General features: G+C 59.9%; 1 protein-coding gene across 1 annotated transcript in view; it reads left to right on the top strand.

Annotated features, from left to right (window-relative positions):
• The window catches only part of ANK1 (ankyrin 1), a 33,508-nt gene that overhangs the window by 13,872 nt on the left and 4,282 nt on the right, over positions 1-15,354 (top strand). Inside the window, exons 14-45 of the mRNA XM_041424742.1 lie at positions 167-265; positions 455-652; positions 824-922; positions 1,006-1,104; positions 2,173-2,370; positions 2,577-2,675; positions 3,064-3,162; positions 3,341-3,439; positions 3,542-3,634; positions 3,774-3,846; positions 4,257-4,280; positions 5,158-5,260; positions 5,534-5,681; positions 5,892-5,989; positions 6,033-6,043; positions 6,091-6,282; positions 7,106-7,317; positions 7,445-7,649; positions 7,805-7,901; positions 8,269-8,497; positions 8,668-8,793; positions 8,875-8,994; positions 9,202-9,286; positions 9,528-9,602; positions 10,047-10,178; positions 10,382-10,528; positions 12,187-12,739; positions 13,423-13,842; positions 13,891-13,966; positions 14,418-14,660; positions 14,836-14,919; positions 15,168-15,335. Coding sequence (XP_041280676.1) covers positions 167-265; positions 455-652; positions 824-922; positions 1,006-1,104; positions 2,173-2,370; positions 2,577-2,675; positions 3,064-3,162; positions 3,341-3,439; positions 3,542-3,634; positions 3,774-3,846; positions 4,257-4,280; positions 5,158-5,260; positions 5,534-5,681; positions 5,892-5,989; positions 6,033-6,043; positions 6,091-6,282; positions 7,106-7,317; positions 7,445-7,649; positions 7,805-7,901; positions 8,269-8,497; positions 8,668-8,793; positions 8,875-8,994; positions 9,202-9,286; positions 9,528-9,602; positions 10,047-10,178; positions 10,382-10,528; positions 12,187-12,739; positions 13,423-13,842; positions 13,891-13,966; positions 14,418-14,660; positions 14,836-14,919; positions 15,168-15,335 — 4,704 coding nt within the window. The remainder of the gene's footprint in view (positions 1-166; positions 266-454; positions 653-823; positions 923-1,005; positions 1,105-2,172; positions 2,371-2,576; positions 2,676-3,063; positions 3,163-3,340; positions 3,440-3,541; positions 3,635-3,773; positions 3,847-4,256; positions 4,281-5,157; positions 5,261-5,533; positions 5,682-5,891; positions 5,990-6,032; positions 6,044-6,090; positions 6,283-7,105; positions 7,318-7,444; positions 7,650-7,804; positions 7,902-8,268; positions 8,498-8,667; positions 8,794-8,874; positions 8,995-9,201; positions 9,287-9,527; positions 9,603-10,046; positions 10,179-10,381; positions 10,529-12,186; positions 12,740-13,422; positions 13,843-13,890; positions 13,967-14,417; positions 14,661-14,835; positions 14,920-15,167; positions 15,336-15,354) is intronic.

The following is a 15,354-nucleotide window of genomic DNA, read 5'->3' as shown; positions in this document are numbered from 1 at the left end:
GCTCCTTTTGTTCACCTGAGCAGTCCCTGGTGCCCTCTGCTTTGTGCTGGCACAAGGAACCAGCAGAGTAGGAACCATTGCTCTCCTCTGTTCATAGCAGAGGAATGACTACAGGAAGTCATTTTCCCTCCTTTGGCCTTACCACTTTATCCTGTCTTTGGTGCAGAAAGTAGAGACTCCTCTACACATGGCAGCCAGAGCTGGGCACACAGATGTGGCAAAGTACCTGCTGCAGAACAAAGCCAAAGCCAATGCCAAGGCCAAGGTAGGTACAGAGGACCTGTGTGATATTCAGCTCTGGGAACAGCTGGTGCTGGGTTTCTTTGCTGTCATGTGCCCAGAGCGCTGCCTACCAGGGGCTGTGCAACAGTGGGAGCAGGGCTGGGATCCCTTTGGCATTGCAAGAAGGGTCTGGTCCAGGTCTGCCCAGACAGCTTCTCTGCCACCCTCACAGGATGACCAGACTCCTCTGCACTGTGCTGCCCGCATCGGCCACACCGGCATGGTCAAACTCCTTTTGGAGAACAACGCCAACCCCAACCTGGCCACCACAGCAGGGCACACGCCCCTGCACATCACTGCCAGAGAGGGGCACATGGACACAGCCCTGGCCCTGCTGGAGAAGGGAGCCTCACAGACCTGCATGACCAAGGTAGGCTGCTGAGCCCACTGCTGCAGAAGGCACGGCCCAGCTGGGGCAGGGCTGGGCAGGCTGGTGGCACAGTGTCCCTGTCACAGGAGGGGCAGCCTCCTCCTGTGTTGCAGCAGGTGCCAGCACCCTCTTCATCTCTGCCACCCTGTGATGGGCTGCCTTTCTCCTCAGAAAGGATTTACCCCTCTCCACGTTGCAGCCAAGTATGGAAAGGTGGATGTGGCAGAGTTGCTGTTGGCACATGACGCTCACCCCAATGCAGCGGGGAAGGTGAGAGTTGCTTCTGTGGGAGGAGTGGTCTCGTAGGAGGAGAGGCTCTGTCTCACCTGTCTGTTCTCTCTCCCCCTCTGCAGAATGGCCTGACTCCACTGCATGTGGCTGTGCACCACAACAACCTGGAGATTGTCAGGCTGCTGCTTCCCAAGGGGAGCTCCCCACACAACTCGGCCTGGGTAAGTCTGGGGATTCCCTGGGGATGTGGTGTGTGTCCAGCCCTGCCAGCCTGGGGCCAGCACTGCCCCTCAACCCTGGCACTCAGGGAATGTATAAGGCACTGATCACCACCAGCCTCTCTCCATGCCTGCTGTCCTCTCAGCACGTGGAGCAGGCAGGGTGCCAGGCAGCGGTCCTGTTCCAGCAGACAGGCTGTGTCAGGGATGGTCCTGCTAGCAGCATGGTGGTTTGCTGCGTGGGGAAACGTGTTTCCATGGCAAGTCCTGCAGAGCAGCGCTGCGGTCTGGCAGTTTGGGAAAGCACAGGCAAATGTTTGCATGCAGCTATGAAGCAGTGAGTCAGAAAACCCACCAGCTTGTGAGACTCACCCGGCTCTGCCTGAGCATGGGGGAGCATCATCTCCCCACAGAGCACACCAGCGGGCGCCTTGCTTCCCGTGCTGTTTGCAAAAGCTGCATCCTCCAAACAGCCAAGTGGCTGGTGGTGCCAGCCCTCCCCATCTGGCACTTCCCTCTCCCCTGTGCAGACATGCTGGGCAGGCACCGGGAGCAGCCGGTACCAGTGCCAGCCCGCCGTGGGTCTGCGTCACCGACAGCCTGCATGTCAGCCCGGCCGGCGGGTGTCTGCCAGCTGCTCTGCTCCTTCCTGCAGCGTGGCAGCAGAGGCAGGGCTCAAGGCCCTGCAGTCTCTGCCTGAATGCTAATGCTGTGTGTTGGGAGTTTAGCTCAGCACCTCAGCCAGGCACGTTCCAGCTCCTTTTTGCAGCTCCCAGAGGCTGCATACTGCTGCAGAAATTCATGTGCAGAAAGATCCAGGACAGCCCATAGCGGTTGAAACTGAAGCAGGTGGTCTTTGAAACCCCCCTGCTGACTTGGCTTGAAGAGTGAGTGGGATTTGGCATCAGTGTCAGGCTGGTTGCTGTCAGAGAGATGGTGGCGGGGGGACACCCTGAGCTCTGGAGGCAGCTAGGAAGGGCAGGCCTGGCCTGCAGGGGTAGGGTGGCACCTCCTGTCCTTTCTGGTGTGCTTGGCAGGGCTGGGCACTGCAATGAGCCTCTCTCCCTGCAGAATGGGTACACCCCCCTGCACATCGCTGCCAAGCAGAACCAGATGGAAGTGGCCAGCAGCCTGCTGCAGTACGGGGCCTCTGCGAACGCTGAGTCCGTGCAGGGAGTCACTCCCCTGCACCTGGCTTCCCAGGAGGGGCATGCAGACATGGTGGCACTGCTTTTCTCCAAACAAGCCAATGGCAACCTAGGCAACAAGGTAAGTTGTCCCAGTGCATCCTGCCAGGCTGGAGGCAAAGAAGCCAGCAGAGGATAGCAGTCTGGATGGTGGTCCAGGCCCCTGTGCCTCCCTGCCTTTGGGCAGCACACGCTGTCAGTTTGCCAGGCTGGAGACCCCAGAGAGTCTCTGCTGCTGGAGCTGCAGTGATGGCAGTGCCACCGTGCTGAGACCTCCTCTCTTTGCAGAGTGGCCTGACTCCTCTCCACCTTGTGGCCCAAGAGGGGCATGTGCTGGTTGCTGATGTTCTGGTGAAACATGGAGTCACAGTGGATGCAATGACCAGGGTAAAGTAGTGCATTGACCATGGCTTTGGTGAAACACATGGGGGGAACTACCTCTGGACTGCTCAGGGAAGAGCATTTCTTTTCCTTCGTGCAAGAGACTCCCTTCTAGCAGCCATCCTTACCATTTTGCCTGTGCCCTGGGGACTTTTCCTCCTCTTCCTCCCACCTCTCTGGAGGGGTGATTCCTGCCTGCTCATGTAGCTCACATCTGTACCCACAAGTACAACATGGTTTGAAGCCCTGTGCTTTGGTCTTGAACTTTTGGGAAACCCCCACATGCATGCCTGATCCTTCTTGCATGGGGGCTTGCCTGTGGGATGAGCATATCCGAGCCAGCAGGGCAGTAAGCAGTGGTGAGGGCAGACTGAGCCCTGATCTTGTCTTTCAGATGGGCTATACCCCTCTGCACGTGGCCAGCCATTATGGGAACATCAAGCTGGTGAAGTTTTTGCTGCAGCACCAAGCGGATGTCAACGCCAAGACCAAGGTACAGAGGGGTCCTGTGCTCCAAGGACCCTCCTGCCGTGGGCACAGCATGCAGGTTGATGGGGAGGGGGAGCTGTCCTCCTGCTCCAGGCATGGAGCACCCTGTGTGAGGCCTGGGGGCATTTCTGGGGCAGGAGCCTTCCAGAACTGATGGCAGCACCCTCTGTCCTCCCCTGCAGCTGGGCTACACCCCCCTGCACCAAGCAGCACAGCAGGGCCACACGGACGTGGTGACGCTGCTGCTGAAGCACGGCGCATCCCCCAACGAGATCAGCACGGTGAGCACAAGGCTTCCCCGCACCTCTCCACGCTGTGGCAAGCTCAGGCAGCTGCCTGAGCTGCCCTGTGGCTGCTGCTGACCCTCTTTCCTCCGTGCACAGAACGGCACCACTCCCCTGGCCATCGCAAAGAGGCTTGGCTACATTTCCGTCACAGACGTGCTCAAGATTGTCACAGAGGAAATCGACATCCCGGTGAGCCCCTGGGTACTGGGAGCAGGATGCTTGAGGAGGGCTGGGAATGGGAGCAGCCTGGGAAAGGTCTGCAGCTGGGTGCCTAGCTGTGCAGAAAAATGCTGGCTTCCTCTGACTCTGCTCTGCTCTTCTCCCACAGTCCGTTGGTGATAAGCACCGCATGAGCTTCCCAGAGACTGTAGATGAGATTCTGGACGTATCAGAGGATGAAGGTGAGGGGTGGGAGTTGGGTCACAGCATCCCAGAGATCTGCTGGCTGGGTCAGTATGGCAGGCAGCAGTCAAGGGGATGGCACTGGTGTTCCTGCTGGAACAGGGACACCTCCAGGCCAGGGAGCTGTGTGGGCCCTGCTGTGGTCTTGCAGAGAGGACAAGGGAAGCCCACCAGATTCCTGAGGTGGCACCTCCAGCCTTGGGTGCTTCCCTGCACTATGCAGGAGGGATATGTCTGGACATCTCCATGATCCCATGGCCCAGGGACTGTGCAGAGAGCCCTTGGGCATGCACAGTCCTCACTGTGCCTTGCTCAGGCAAGGAGGGTACCAGCTCCCAGCCCAGCTGTAGCTGGTGTGCTCCTGCCCCCTCCCACCAATACCTCACTTTTGCCTCTTCTTACTTTGCAGGCACTGCTCATGTCACAGTAATGGGTATGAAATGTGTCCCCCTGCCCCAGCTCAATGACCCATTTCACCCCATGGCCACTAACCATCCGCACGCCGTGTCCATCTGCTGAGCCTTGCTGCTGGTCTGGTGCTCTGCAGCGCCAGCCCTGCCATCCTACCCTGCCAATCCATGTCCGTGCTGCTTGCTGTGGTGTGACTGCATGAACGGGCATCCTCCCACTCAGGAGGACCCTGACCCCCTTGTCAGACCCAGGCCCTGTCCATGGCAGGAACCTGTGACAATCCCTGGTGTCCCTCCACAGCTGCCCCATGCCATCCTGGCCAGAGCAGGGATTCCCCTGAGAGCTCAAGGGTCTCTGTGCTGCTGAGGTCCCCTCCCCATCTCTGGGGCACTCTGTGTGCTGCAGGAAGTGCTGGAGACCCTCCACAGGGCACTGGCCAGAGCCAAACTCTGATGAGCTAGCTAGCAGGTATTAATGGGGCCAGTGGTCACATTAGCAGAGCTCTGTGCCTCCAGTGGGGTGCAGTGTTAGGGCAGCCTCCTGCACCCCCAGTTGTGCCCCATGTCCCTGTCCCAGGCATCAAAGTGTAAGGTGTCCCCCGCAGTCTCTGCACTCTGTTTGGTGCTCTGAGAAAGAGGTTAGTGAGCAGCCAAATTTCCTGGTGGCTCCCACAGCTCCTGTCCCGCTGGCCTGCCTTGCCAGCTGACCCATTGTGGCAGACAGCAAAGCCCTCCCTGTGTCTGGCTGAGACCCAGGGGGCAAATGAGTGTGTGTGTGTCCAGCAGTGGGAGCAGGGATGGGCCCTGGCTCCAGCCCTGAGGAGGGGTGGGGGCAAGGGCTGGATATCTGTGTTCCCTTGTCCATCTGCCTCTGCTTGCTGAGCCAGCTCTTGGTTTCAGAGGAAGAGCTGATTGCACCAAAGCCCAAGACACCTGATCTCAGAGAGCAGGAAGGCAAAAGAGAGATACTGGAGTTCATGACCACAACGACACTGGAGCAAACGTAAGAGACACTGTATGGTGGGGAGGGAGCAGGTACAGGGCACAGGACCAGCCCTGTGCTGGGCAAGGGGCACAAAAGGCTCTGGGCAAGGACCAGATCACTGAGCCCTCGCTGGCTGGCACAGCAGGCAGAGCTGGTCAGTGCTGCTCCTGCACCAGGACGTGGGACTGCTGCTTAGTTTGCCTTTGTCCAGAGGCCCCAGGACTCTGTGGGAATGGGAAGGGCCTGAGGGACCCTACCACTTCTGTGCCTGTCACTGCCCTCTCCTGCCAGGGTGGAGTCTCCAGCTGTCCTGCAGGTCCCCTGCATCCCACCTGAAACTGTGGTGACCAGAGCTGAGGAGACTGAGCAGGTAGGACCTGTGGAGACAGAAGCTGAGCAAGTCAGCCTGCTGCATGCACCCTCGGTGTCCCCACAGGAGGTGAGCATGAGATACAGCCTGCCATGGCCTCCCCCAGGCATTCCCTGCTGGGGCAGCTCCCCCATCACCACAGAGCTCAAGTGTGTGGTGGGTAATGGGCACTGACCCGGTGGTACAGGACTGTCCAGTGAGGATTGGGTAAGGGTGGGCAGGCTCAGCACCCCCAGACAGGACCCTTTGCCCACAAGGTCTCTTCCCTGCCTTACACAGCCCTCCAAAGAGTTCGACGAGGACTCTCTGATCCCCAGCAGCCCTGCCACTGAGACCTCAGACAACATCAGCCCCGTGGCCAGCCCCGTGCACACAGGGTGAGTGCCCACCTGTGCAGCACATGTATGCTGTGTTCACCAGCTGGCTGCAAGGTGCCTTATCACAGCTACACAGGGCCCACCTTGCTGCCTTGTGGCAGCTTGTGTGTGCCAGCAACCTTCCTGTGCTACCTGCAGCCCTGTCATTGTGGAGATTCCCCACTTTGCCTCGTATGGGCGCGGGGACCGCGAGCTGGTGGTGCTGCGCAGCGAGAACGGCTCCGTGTGGAAGGAGCACCGCAACCGCTACGAGGAGAGCTACATGGACCAGCTGCTCAACGGCATGGACGAGGGTGAGCGTGCCAGGAGGGCAGGGGCTCCACGCCTGACAGCTCCCTGCAGGCAGGGCTGTGGTGCCCTGGGGTATTGGAGTGTACCAGAATTACTGACGGGACTGCCTTGGTCTGTCTGGCTTCGGCTGCTGACCCAATAGCAGCACCTGTGGGGTTTTCTCCCCAGACATGCTGTTCAGTACCTGTGGTCACAGCTGGGCACATGGGGACGAGTCCGGGCATGCCCCGAGCTCCAGTGCTTGCAGCTGGAGCTTGCTGTTGAGGGGGTCACTCCTCAGGCCTTCCTGAGCTGGAGGAACCTCTAAGGCGAGGTGAAGAGAGGAGTGGGTCCTGATGGAGAGTTTTTAATCCAGAGTTTTTATTTTGGTGGCACGGCCTCTGAATCTTGCAACAACTCCAATGAACTCTCCAACAGAACCCTCCAACAGAACCCTGACCTCGTGGTCTGCTTGCCCTTTTACCTGGGGACTGGGGCAGGGGAGGGAACACAGGGACCACCAACCAGGTACAGCGGGAGGGGGTCTCAGGTGAGAAGGACACCTGGGTGGGCCAATGGCCCCCCAGGGAGTGGAGAGCATCCTTTGAACTTGCCAATCACTCCATGCTCTCCTTAGAATTTCTGGGTTGATAGTGCCCAGCAGGGGTCAAGGGTGGGGAAAAGGAGAGGTGATGGACACCCCCCCGGGGAAGAAAATTTCAGGGAGAAACCAGGGGAAACTGAGGCAAGTCATGACATCACACCGCAACAGTGGGGCTGAGTGGTGTGGTCAGTGACAGGCACAGGCTTGGCGTGTGAGCACTGATGGCTGTGCTGCCCCTGCAGAGCTGGAGAGCCAGGAGGAGCTGGACAAGAAGAGGGTCTGCCGCATCATCACCACCGACTTCCCTCTCTACTTCGTGGTCATGTCCCGGATTTGCCAGGACTGCGATATGATTGGCCCTGAGGGAGGGTGTTTGAAAAGCACACTGGTGCCCATGGTGCAGGCCACCTTCCCAGACACTGCTGTCACCAAAAGAGTGAGGCTGGCCCTGCAGGTGAGCCTCAGAGAGCCTGGCCTGGGGCTCAGACACGCTTCTGCAATCAGGGGTGGGCAGCAAGCCCAGGCTGTGCCCCAGCCTGGGGAAAAGCCATCCCTGATGCCCATCCTTGTGCTATCCACAGGCACAGCCTGTGCCTGATGAGCTGGTGACCAAGCTGCTGGGGAACCAAGCGACCTTCAGCCCCATTGTCACCGTGGAGCCACGACGGAGGAAGTTCCACCGCCCCATCGGCCTCCGGATCCCGCTGCCACCCTCCTGGAAGGACAATCCCCGGGACAGTGGTGAGGGTGACACCACCAGCCTGCGTCTGCTCTGCAGTGTCATCGGTGAGGCTGCAGGCCTGCTCTCCGTGGGGATGGGCTGGGCTGCCTCAGGGCGATGCAGCTCCAGGGAGCACAGCTGTGGAGAAAGAAAATGCCATGGGGATGCAGACCCCGGGCTTATGGAAAGACAGTATGCTCACCCTTGCTTTCTGCTGCAGGAGGGACAGCCCAAGCCCAGTGGGAAGACATAACAGGCACCACAAAGCTAGTCTATGAAAATGAGTGTGCTAACTTTACCACCAATGTGTCTGCCAGGTGAGTCCTGGGCAAAAGTGTGCTCATCTGAGGATATCTGGTGCTCCTTGGGCCTTGCTACAGCCTTTGCCAGGAGAAACCCCTTACCCCTGGTGCTGTGCTGCCCTATTCCTACGTGCAGAGTGGTTTCCTCTAGCTTTGAGACCCCCATGCTGCCTGAGCAAACTTCAGGAAACAGTCATGACAGCTGGGTGTGCAGAAGGGGACCATTATTTGTACTTGCCTGGTTCCCCATCCAAGATGGGGTTACATCTGTGTCCAGAACTCTTGGGGCTTCCCTTGCAGTCCAGCTGGCTGTTGAGGGGAGTGGGGGCAGCTGCCTGGTGCCACCACCCAGCAGCAGCACCCCGACCCAGATCTCCTGCAGGTTCTGGCTGGCAGACTGCCCACGCACAGCTGAGGCCGTGCACTTTGCCACCATGCTGTACAAGGAGCTGACAGCCGTGCCCTACATGGCCAAATTCGTGGTGTTTGCCAAGATGAACGATGCGCGGGAAGGCCGGCTGCGCTGCTACTGCATGACTGATGACAAGGTTGACAAGACTTTAGAGCAGCATGAGAACTTCACCGAGGTGGCCCGCAGCAGGGACATTGAGGTTTGTCACCAGCAGCATGTGTGGAGGGCAGGGAGAGGGATAACAAAGTGAGGGGAGGCTGATAGCAGTGGGAGAGCCTGGCTCTGGGACAGTCAGGGCTACCTGCCCTGTCCAGCAGCAGGAGGAGCAGCTCTGCACAGGGTCTGAGCACGTTTTCTGCTCCTGGCCAGGTGGTGGAGGGAATGCCTTTGCACGTGGAACTCTCAGGGAACCTGGTGCCTGTCAAGAAGGCCGCTCAGCCCCGCACCTTCCTCTTCCAGTCCTTCCGCGAGAATCGTCTCGTCATTCCCATCAAGGTAACACCAGGGTACGGGACTGAGCAAGCAGTTAGGGCCCTTGGCTGGTGCCAAACCACCTAACCGGGCTCTGGCACTCAGGTGCGGGACAGCAGCCGGGAAGCCAGTGGCTCCCTGTCTTTCTTGCGCAAGGCCATGAAATACGAGGACCTCCAGCACGTGCTCTGCCACCTGAACATCAGCATACCGCCCTGCACCAAGGTCAGTGGAGGGTCCTTGGCACTCTGGAAGGGGGCAGTGAGGGCCCATCCCTTCCCCAAGTGCAGGGGACAGCTCTTGCTGTCAGCTTTCTTCACCTGCTCCATGCGGCCATGTCGTGCCGCTCAGGAGGTGAAGGAGAAGCAGCCAGGGCAGAGGTGCTGCCCTCTTTTCAAGCTGTTGACCCCTTGGTTTGTCACCATTTCACAGGGAAGTGGCAGTGATGAGCGAAGGAGGACGCTGACACCACTGTCCCTGCGGGAACGATACAGCATCCTCAGTGAGACCAGTTTTGGTATGCAGCCTGCTGGGAGCATTCCAGCCCACTCACTACCTGCACTTGGCGTGCCCAAGCCAGTGGAAAGCTGGGATGATCCTGTCCTAGCTGCACTCACTGCAGCTTCCCTTTCCCTGAAGCCCTTGGTCCTGCCTGCAGGGCAATGCTGTGCCTAGGGGTCTGTGTGACCCCCATGGCCAGCCCCCATTCCCCTCGCTGCTCTGGTGCAGCTGAGCTGTGACTCCCTCTTCTCCTCCAGGCTCTCTGAGCAGCACAGACAAGGCAGACCAGAAGATGGTCGACATAGCAGAGCAGCTGGGCCTCAGCTGGGCTGGTGAGTCCACACCTGGTGGTTCTGAGGATGCACAACACCCCTGGGAAAGCTGACACTTAGGGAGGCTGCCAGGTGTAGTGACTGCTTTGCAGGGCACGCCTGCTGTGAGCATTCCAGGGCACTGAAGTGAACCTTCCCATGGCTGTGCACCTATTCACGTGCATGGGCACCAGGCTAGGCCTTTGTTAGGAGCTGTACATGTTGCTGCTGTTCGTGGCAGCCACACATCCAACAGCAGAGCCCACACTTCTTGTCATGAGACCCCACTGTGCTGGTCACAGCCAGACTGGGCAGGGGGGCTTCAACCCCTGCCCCATCCCACCTCCTGCATGTTCTGCTGTGTTCAGCTGTGTGTAACAGAGGGTCTCTGCTGAGCCCTTCACAGCACCCCTAGCCTTGTGGTGGGCACCAGAAGGTGTGAGACTGACATGGTGTTTTCCCCAGAGCTGGCACGTGAGCTGCAGTTTGGGGTGGATGACATCAACAGGATACGTGTGGAGAACCCCAACTCCCTTCTGGAGCAGAGCATAGCCTTACTCAACCTCTGGGCCAGCCGTGAGGGCAAGGATGTCAAGAGTGAGTAGTTGTGGTGCCCTTTTACAGGCACAGAGGTGGCAGGGCTAGCTGTGCAGAGCAGCGTGTGCCTCTTCAAGGACCACTGGCTGGCTTTCCTGTGGTGGTTCATGCATTTCTGCCTTCCCTGCCCAGCTGGAGGGTGTCTGGGGCATGGCTGCGTCTCCCCAAGGGATCAGTTTGCTGACACCATCTTCCCCCTGCAGTTGAGAACCTGTACACGGCGCTGAGGAACATCGACCGCAGCGAGATTGTCAACATGCTGGAGGGCTCCGGCCGGCAGAGCCGCAGCCTGAAGGGAAGCTGGCGCTACACAGACAGAGACTACTCCCTCTCACCATCCCAGATGAATGGTGAGCCCCAGCTTCTGGCAGGGAATGCAGGAGGGCCCTGGGAGCACAGTCTGTGCAGAGATTGGGGCTGGTGTCTTGCCTGACCAGGTTGCACCCACTGAGAACTGAGTGGGCACGAGGCATTGCTGACAGATGTGGCCTCTTCAGTGAGGCTTATGCTGCAGAAAGCTTGGCTCTGCCATGCTGCTTTCTCAGAAACTCTCCAGGTGGGATTGACAGGTGTTCCTTGTCCCAGTGTGAGAGGTGAGAGGTGTCTCTGGCTGTGCAAGCTGATCAGAGGCCAGGGAGCTCACTGAGTCCTGGCTGTACAGCTGTGGTGGTGTGCCTGGGCTGAGTCCCAGGCAGAGTGGGCCTGGATGTGGGGACACAGCCAGAGTCAGCTGTGGCATATGCTGCTGGGGAGCCGGCACACCAGACAGGGGCAGGGCTTTGTGCTGCTACAGCCCTGCACTGTGCCTCTGGCCCTGCAGCGCTGGCTCATCGCTCTCTCCCTCTCTGTCTCTCCCCTTGTTCTGTTTTCTCAAACATGCCACCTAGTGCTGCCAGGTGCGGGCACTCCTGTGGGTCACTTCTTTTCATCTTTCTCCTCTGAGCTCATCCTGGCCTCTCCTTCTCTCATCTTCCACTGCCTGTCTCCACTGTCTCCACCTCAGCTAAGCCCTCTGGGAGCCGCATCCTGCTCCAGCGACTGCATGTCATCAGGGACTACCCCTCTTACAGCTGTCATGCTTGCAGGCAGCCATCCCAGGCCTTCTTCTCCTGCACAGTCCCACGCTCCTTCCCTCGCTGGCACTGCACTGCATGCCCCTGGCCAGGCACCTGGGTGCCCATGGGTGAGGTGCCCTTCCTGTGCCAAGGGTCCCAGCTGTACGCTGTGCCTTGGCTGTGGCTGGCATTCCCTGGCTGCCAGGGCAGCAGAACAGGTTCGCTGCTGATCTCCAGGGGTGAAAAAATGGCTCAAAGCTGAAAAAGGCTGAGCAAAGCCACCTGCATGGGTGGGAGTGCCTGGCTTGGTTGTAGTTCGTGTGGATGTGCCTGAGCTGTGCACGTGGCCCTGGGCAATGAGACGTGACAATGGCTTGTAGCCCTGGGGACACCAGCGGGGTTGTAAGGCCCTGGCTGCCTTCTGCAGGGCCTTGGGGTTGCATGGCATGTTCTGGGCCATTCTTCTCTGCTCATGGATCTTCCAACCTGCTCCTCTGTGCTGTGGAGAGTGTTTGGCTTTGAGAGTCGGTGCCTGCCAGACTTGGCTACTTGAACTCCAGGCTAACAGCCAGCTGGTGCTGGATGGGGGCTGTGGGCAGGGACCAGGGGGTCTGATGGAGCAGGGTAGCAAAGAGGGCACTGTGTCCTGCAGTGTGGATGGAGAATCGTGTGAACACCAGGCCAGTCCTCCTCACAGGGAGGAGGCAGCCCCAGGACCTGCCCAAACCAGCCCCAGGATTTAAAGGGGAGGCATGGCAGCATTTGCAGGGACCAGGTGAAAGCAGCTGCCGCTGTGAGCACAGCCCTGCTCAGCCTGGCCACAGGGGGCTGTGGCATGACCATTGCTGTCATTGGGGCTGCCATCCTCCCAGAAGCTGCCTCCCTTTTGCCCTACTGTGCTTGTGCGTGCGTGAGGTGGCTGCTGGACATGATGCCTCTGTCTGCCCATATAGGTTACGCTTCACTGCAGGACGAGCTGCTGTCCCCTGCCTCCCTGCATTACACACTGCCATCCCCGCTGCGTGCCGACCAGTACTGGAATGAGGTGGCCATCATGGATGCTATCCCCATGGCTGCCACTGAGCAGGATGCCCTGATGGAGATGTCCGACATGCAGGTGTGGTCCTCGGGGCTCACCCCCTCGCTGGTGACTGCTGAGGACTCCTCTCTGGAGTGCAGCAAGGCTGAGGACTCGGATGCCACGAGCGAAGGCCGGTTCCCAGGGCAACTTCTAGCAGATGCTCATGGCCCGGACCACATGGGCTCTATGGACCTGGTTGAGGATGACACAGTGGACTCAGATGCCATGAATGGCCTGATTGACCTTCTAGAGCAGGAGGAGGGGCAGAGGCCAGAGGGGAAGATGCCATCTGGTGATCATCAACCAGGGACTGGGGAGCAGGACCCGGAGAGTGAAGTCTCTTTTGTTTCAGTTCAGGAGAAGGTGCAAACCAGGATCATGACATCACCTACCTTTAGCCATGATGTGGAGAAGAGTGCAGACAGGTACTGCAGCCTGGGGCACCAGGGTGACCGTGGTAGGGGAGCACAACTGCTTTGCCAGCTACAGCCCTGTGCTGGGCCAGCTGCAATAATCTCCCTGCTTTGCTTGCTTCCCTGCTGGTCTCCAGCTCTGGAGCCCAGGCATCTGCAGTACATGGAAGGATGGTTGGGCCTTTCTGGCAATGCTCTGGAGGGCTCCTTGCAGAGCACCTGGAAGAGACCCCAGTCAGCCAGGCCCTGCATGTAGGTTGTACTTACAAGTGCTAACCCTAACCTGGGCTGCCTCCTCCCACATTCCCAGTGGCACTGGACCCACAAAGTCCCTGGCAGCACCCAGAAATGCTCCACAGCATTAGACCACATTAGAGTTAGAGCTAGACCACACTAGACCGTGAGAGCACAGCAAGCTCTTGCCTCAGCCCCTGGCCGCCGAGCTGTGAGGCTGTGGGATGGGCAGGGAGCATGGCATAGAGGTGGCCTGTGCCTTTTGTGCATCCGTGTGTCTTGTGCTGCTTCTGCCAGGCGCCCAGCAGTGCTGCGAGCTGGGGAGAGGAGCCAGCGCCTGCGGGGTGCAGGTGTGCCTGCCGGAGCTCGGCTGGTGCTCAGGGTGCAGCACTCCCTGCAAAGCTGACTGCCTCTCTCTCTCTGTCTCTCTCTCCCTATCCCTGTCCCTCTCTGGTGCCCAGGCTGAGGGACTGGAATGCAGAAGGCTCCTTTATCTCCTGCCTACAGGACCTGACAGCGGGCTCCTGGCAGGAGGGAGTCACCCGAAGGCTGCTCCCAACGCACACCACAGCCTCTGGGGCACAGGGCCAGCAGCAAGAGCAGGTCCTGGTGCCAGCCACGGAGCTGATGCGGATCAGCTCTGCAGAGGACAGCGACTGGCAGCCTCAGCACCCCACAGGCGGCTGGCAGGAGGAGGCCGACAGCCGCTTCTTTGGGCAGGTGAGGGTAGGAGCAGGGGAGTCAGCCCTGCAGGAAAGTGGTGACCCTGTGGACAGCCTTTTCTGGAGCCTGCTGCAAGGCCCGTCAGGCAGACCAGGTGCTAGCTCCTCAACTCTCCTAGCATACTTCCTGCCCCTTGGGGTGCCTCTCAGCCCAGAATAGCCCGCTGTGCTTGATACCTGAGCTCTTGCTCTCCATTTATAACCCAGTCACCCTCCAGACTTGTTCCTTATTGAGTATCTGCCCTGGCTGCCAGCCCAGCAGCCTGCTGGAGCCAGAAATAGAGTTGGTCTAGGGGGCCAGGCTGGGTGGTGGGCTTGATGCCACGGTCACACAGAGCCAGCAGGTACAAGGTGAAGGCAAGCACCTTTCCCCAGCCAGGGTACGCACGGCCACGCTTGGAGGTGACTGTTCAGCTCCGCGTTACCTGAGTCACTGTCATTCCAGTGACACCCCACAGCCCTGGCTTTTGCCCAGGGCTTCACTTGTCCTGCGACGGAGGAGCGCACGCCGCCCTCCCACCGCACCAGGGGGGGACAGGCTGTTGGAAAGGTGACAGAGGAGAGGGACAGAGCTGTCCTGCTCCCTGCCTGGCCGGGGCAGTGCCGGCCACATGACTCGGAGCGAAGCTGAGCCCGCAAAGGACGCTCCACCTGCCCGCTCCCTTCTCGCCGCCCACAGCCGGCGGAGCTGCGGCTCCAGCCGGGCGCTGCCGGGCATGGCTGAGCGCTGACAGCGGCAGCCTGCGGCCGGAGGAAGGATGTGGGCTTTCCTGGCCCAGCTGCTGATCGCCCTGGTGCTCCTGGCCTTCTTCCTGGTCAGCTGCCAGAACGTCATGCACATCGTCAGGGGCTCTGTCCGCTTCCTGCTCAAACACGCCCACCGTGAGCTGGACAAGGAGCTCGGGGAGAGCCAGGGGCTGGCGGATGATGAGGAGGCTCTCTCGGCCAGAGTCGTCCGCCGGCGCCTCCTCCTGAAGGTAACGAGCGGGCGAGCCGAGGGACCGGCCCCGGGACGGACACAGGAGAGCAGAGACGGGGCAGGGCAGGGCGGGACACCGGGGCTGCGGGGTGCACGCCAGGTGTATTGTTCGACCAGGTAAACGACTCCCCTGACCGCCCTCGCATGGCCTGATCTCCCTCCTGTTCCTGCAGGGGAACGAAGCCCTTCATCTCCCTGGAGAGCAGGTGACCGAGGAGCAGTTCACAGACGATCAAGGCAATATCGTCACCAAGAAGGTGAGTGATCAGCGGCTGGATGTGGGTAAGGGCATGCCGCAGCCCTTCTCTTCTCCCCTCCACCCCTGTAGCCCGGGGCCCATGTAGGGCATTGGTGTCCTGCTGTCTTCGGTTACAGTCACGGCACTCCTCCAGCTCATGGGGCAGGCTGGGTGGGGACCACGTGCGGTTTGGGAGCAGGCTGGGTGGGGAGGGAGTCGTGGTGCCCTGGGGCCGGCTGTGACGCCCAGCTGTGTGGGTCTCCACAGATTATCCGGAAGGTGGTGCGTCAGCTGGGCCCTGGTGACATGGGTGACAGGCAGGAACAGGAGGAGCTGATTCTGGAGGGCTCCCTACAGGAGCCCCAAGACCTGGAGGCTGAGGAGGATCACTTCATGAAATACTCCATCTTGCACCGGGATGGTCTGGGCGCCAAGGTACAGTGTGGCTCACAGC

Source organism: Onychostruthus taczanowskii, unplaced genomic scaffold (genome assembly GCF_017590055.1).
Source record: "Onychostruthus taczanowskii isolate IOZ18803 unplaced genomic scaffold, ASM1759005v1 scaffold84, whole genome shotgun sequence".
Taxonomy (NCBI): Eukaryota; Metazoa; Chordata; class Aves; order Passeriformes; family Passeridae; genus Onychostruthus; species Onychostruthus taczanowskii.
Note: the sequence above shows the minus strand (reverse complement) of the source record. Positions and strands in the feature narration are given on the sequence as shown.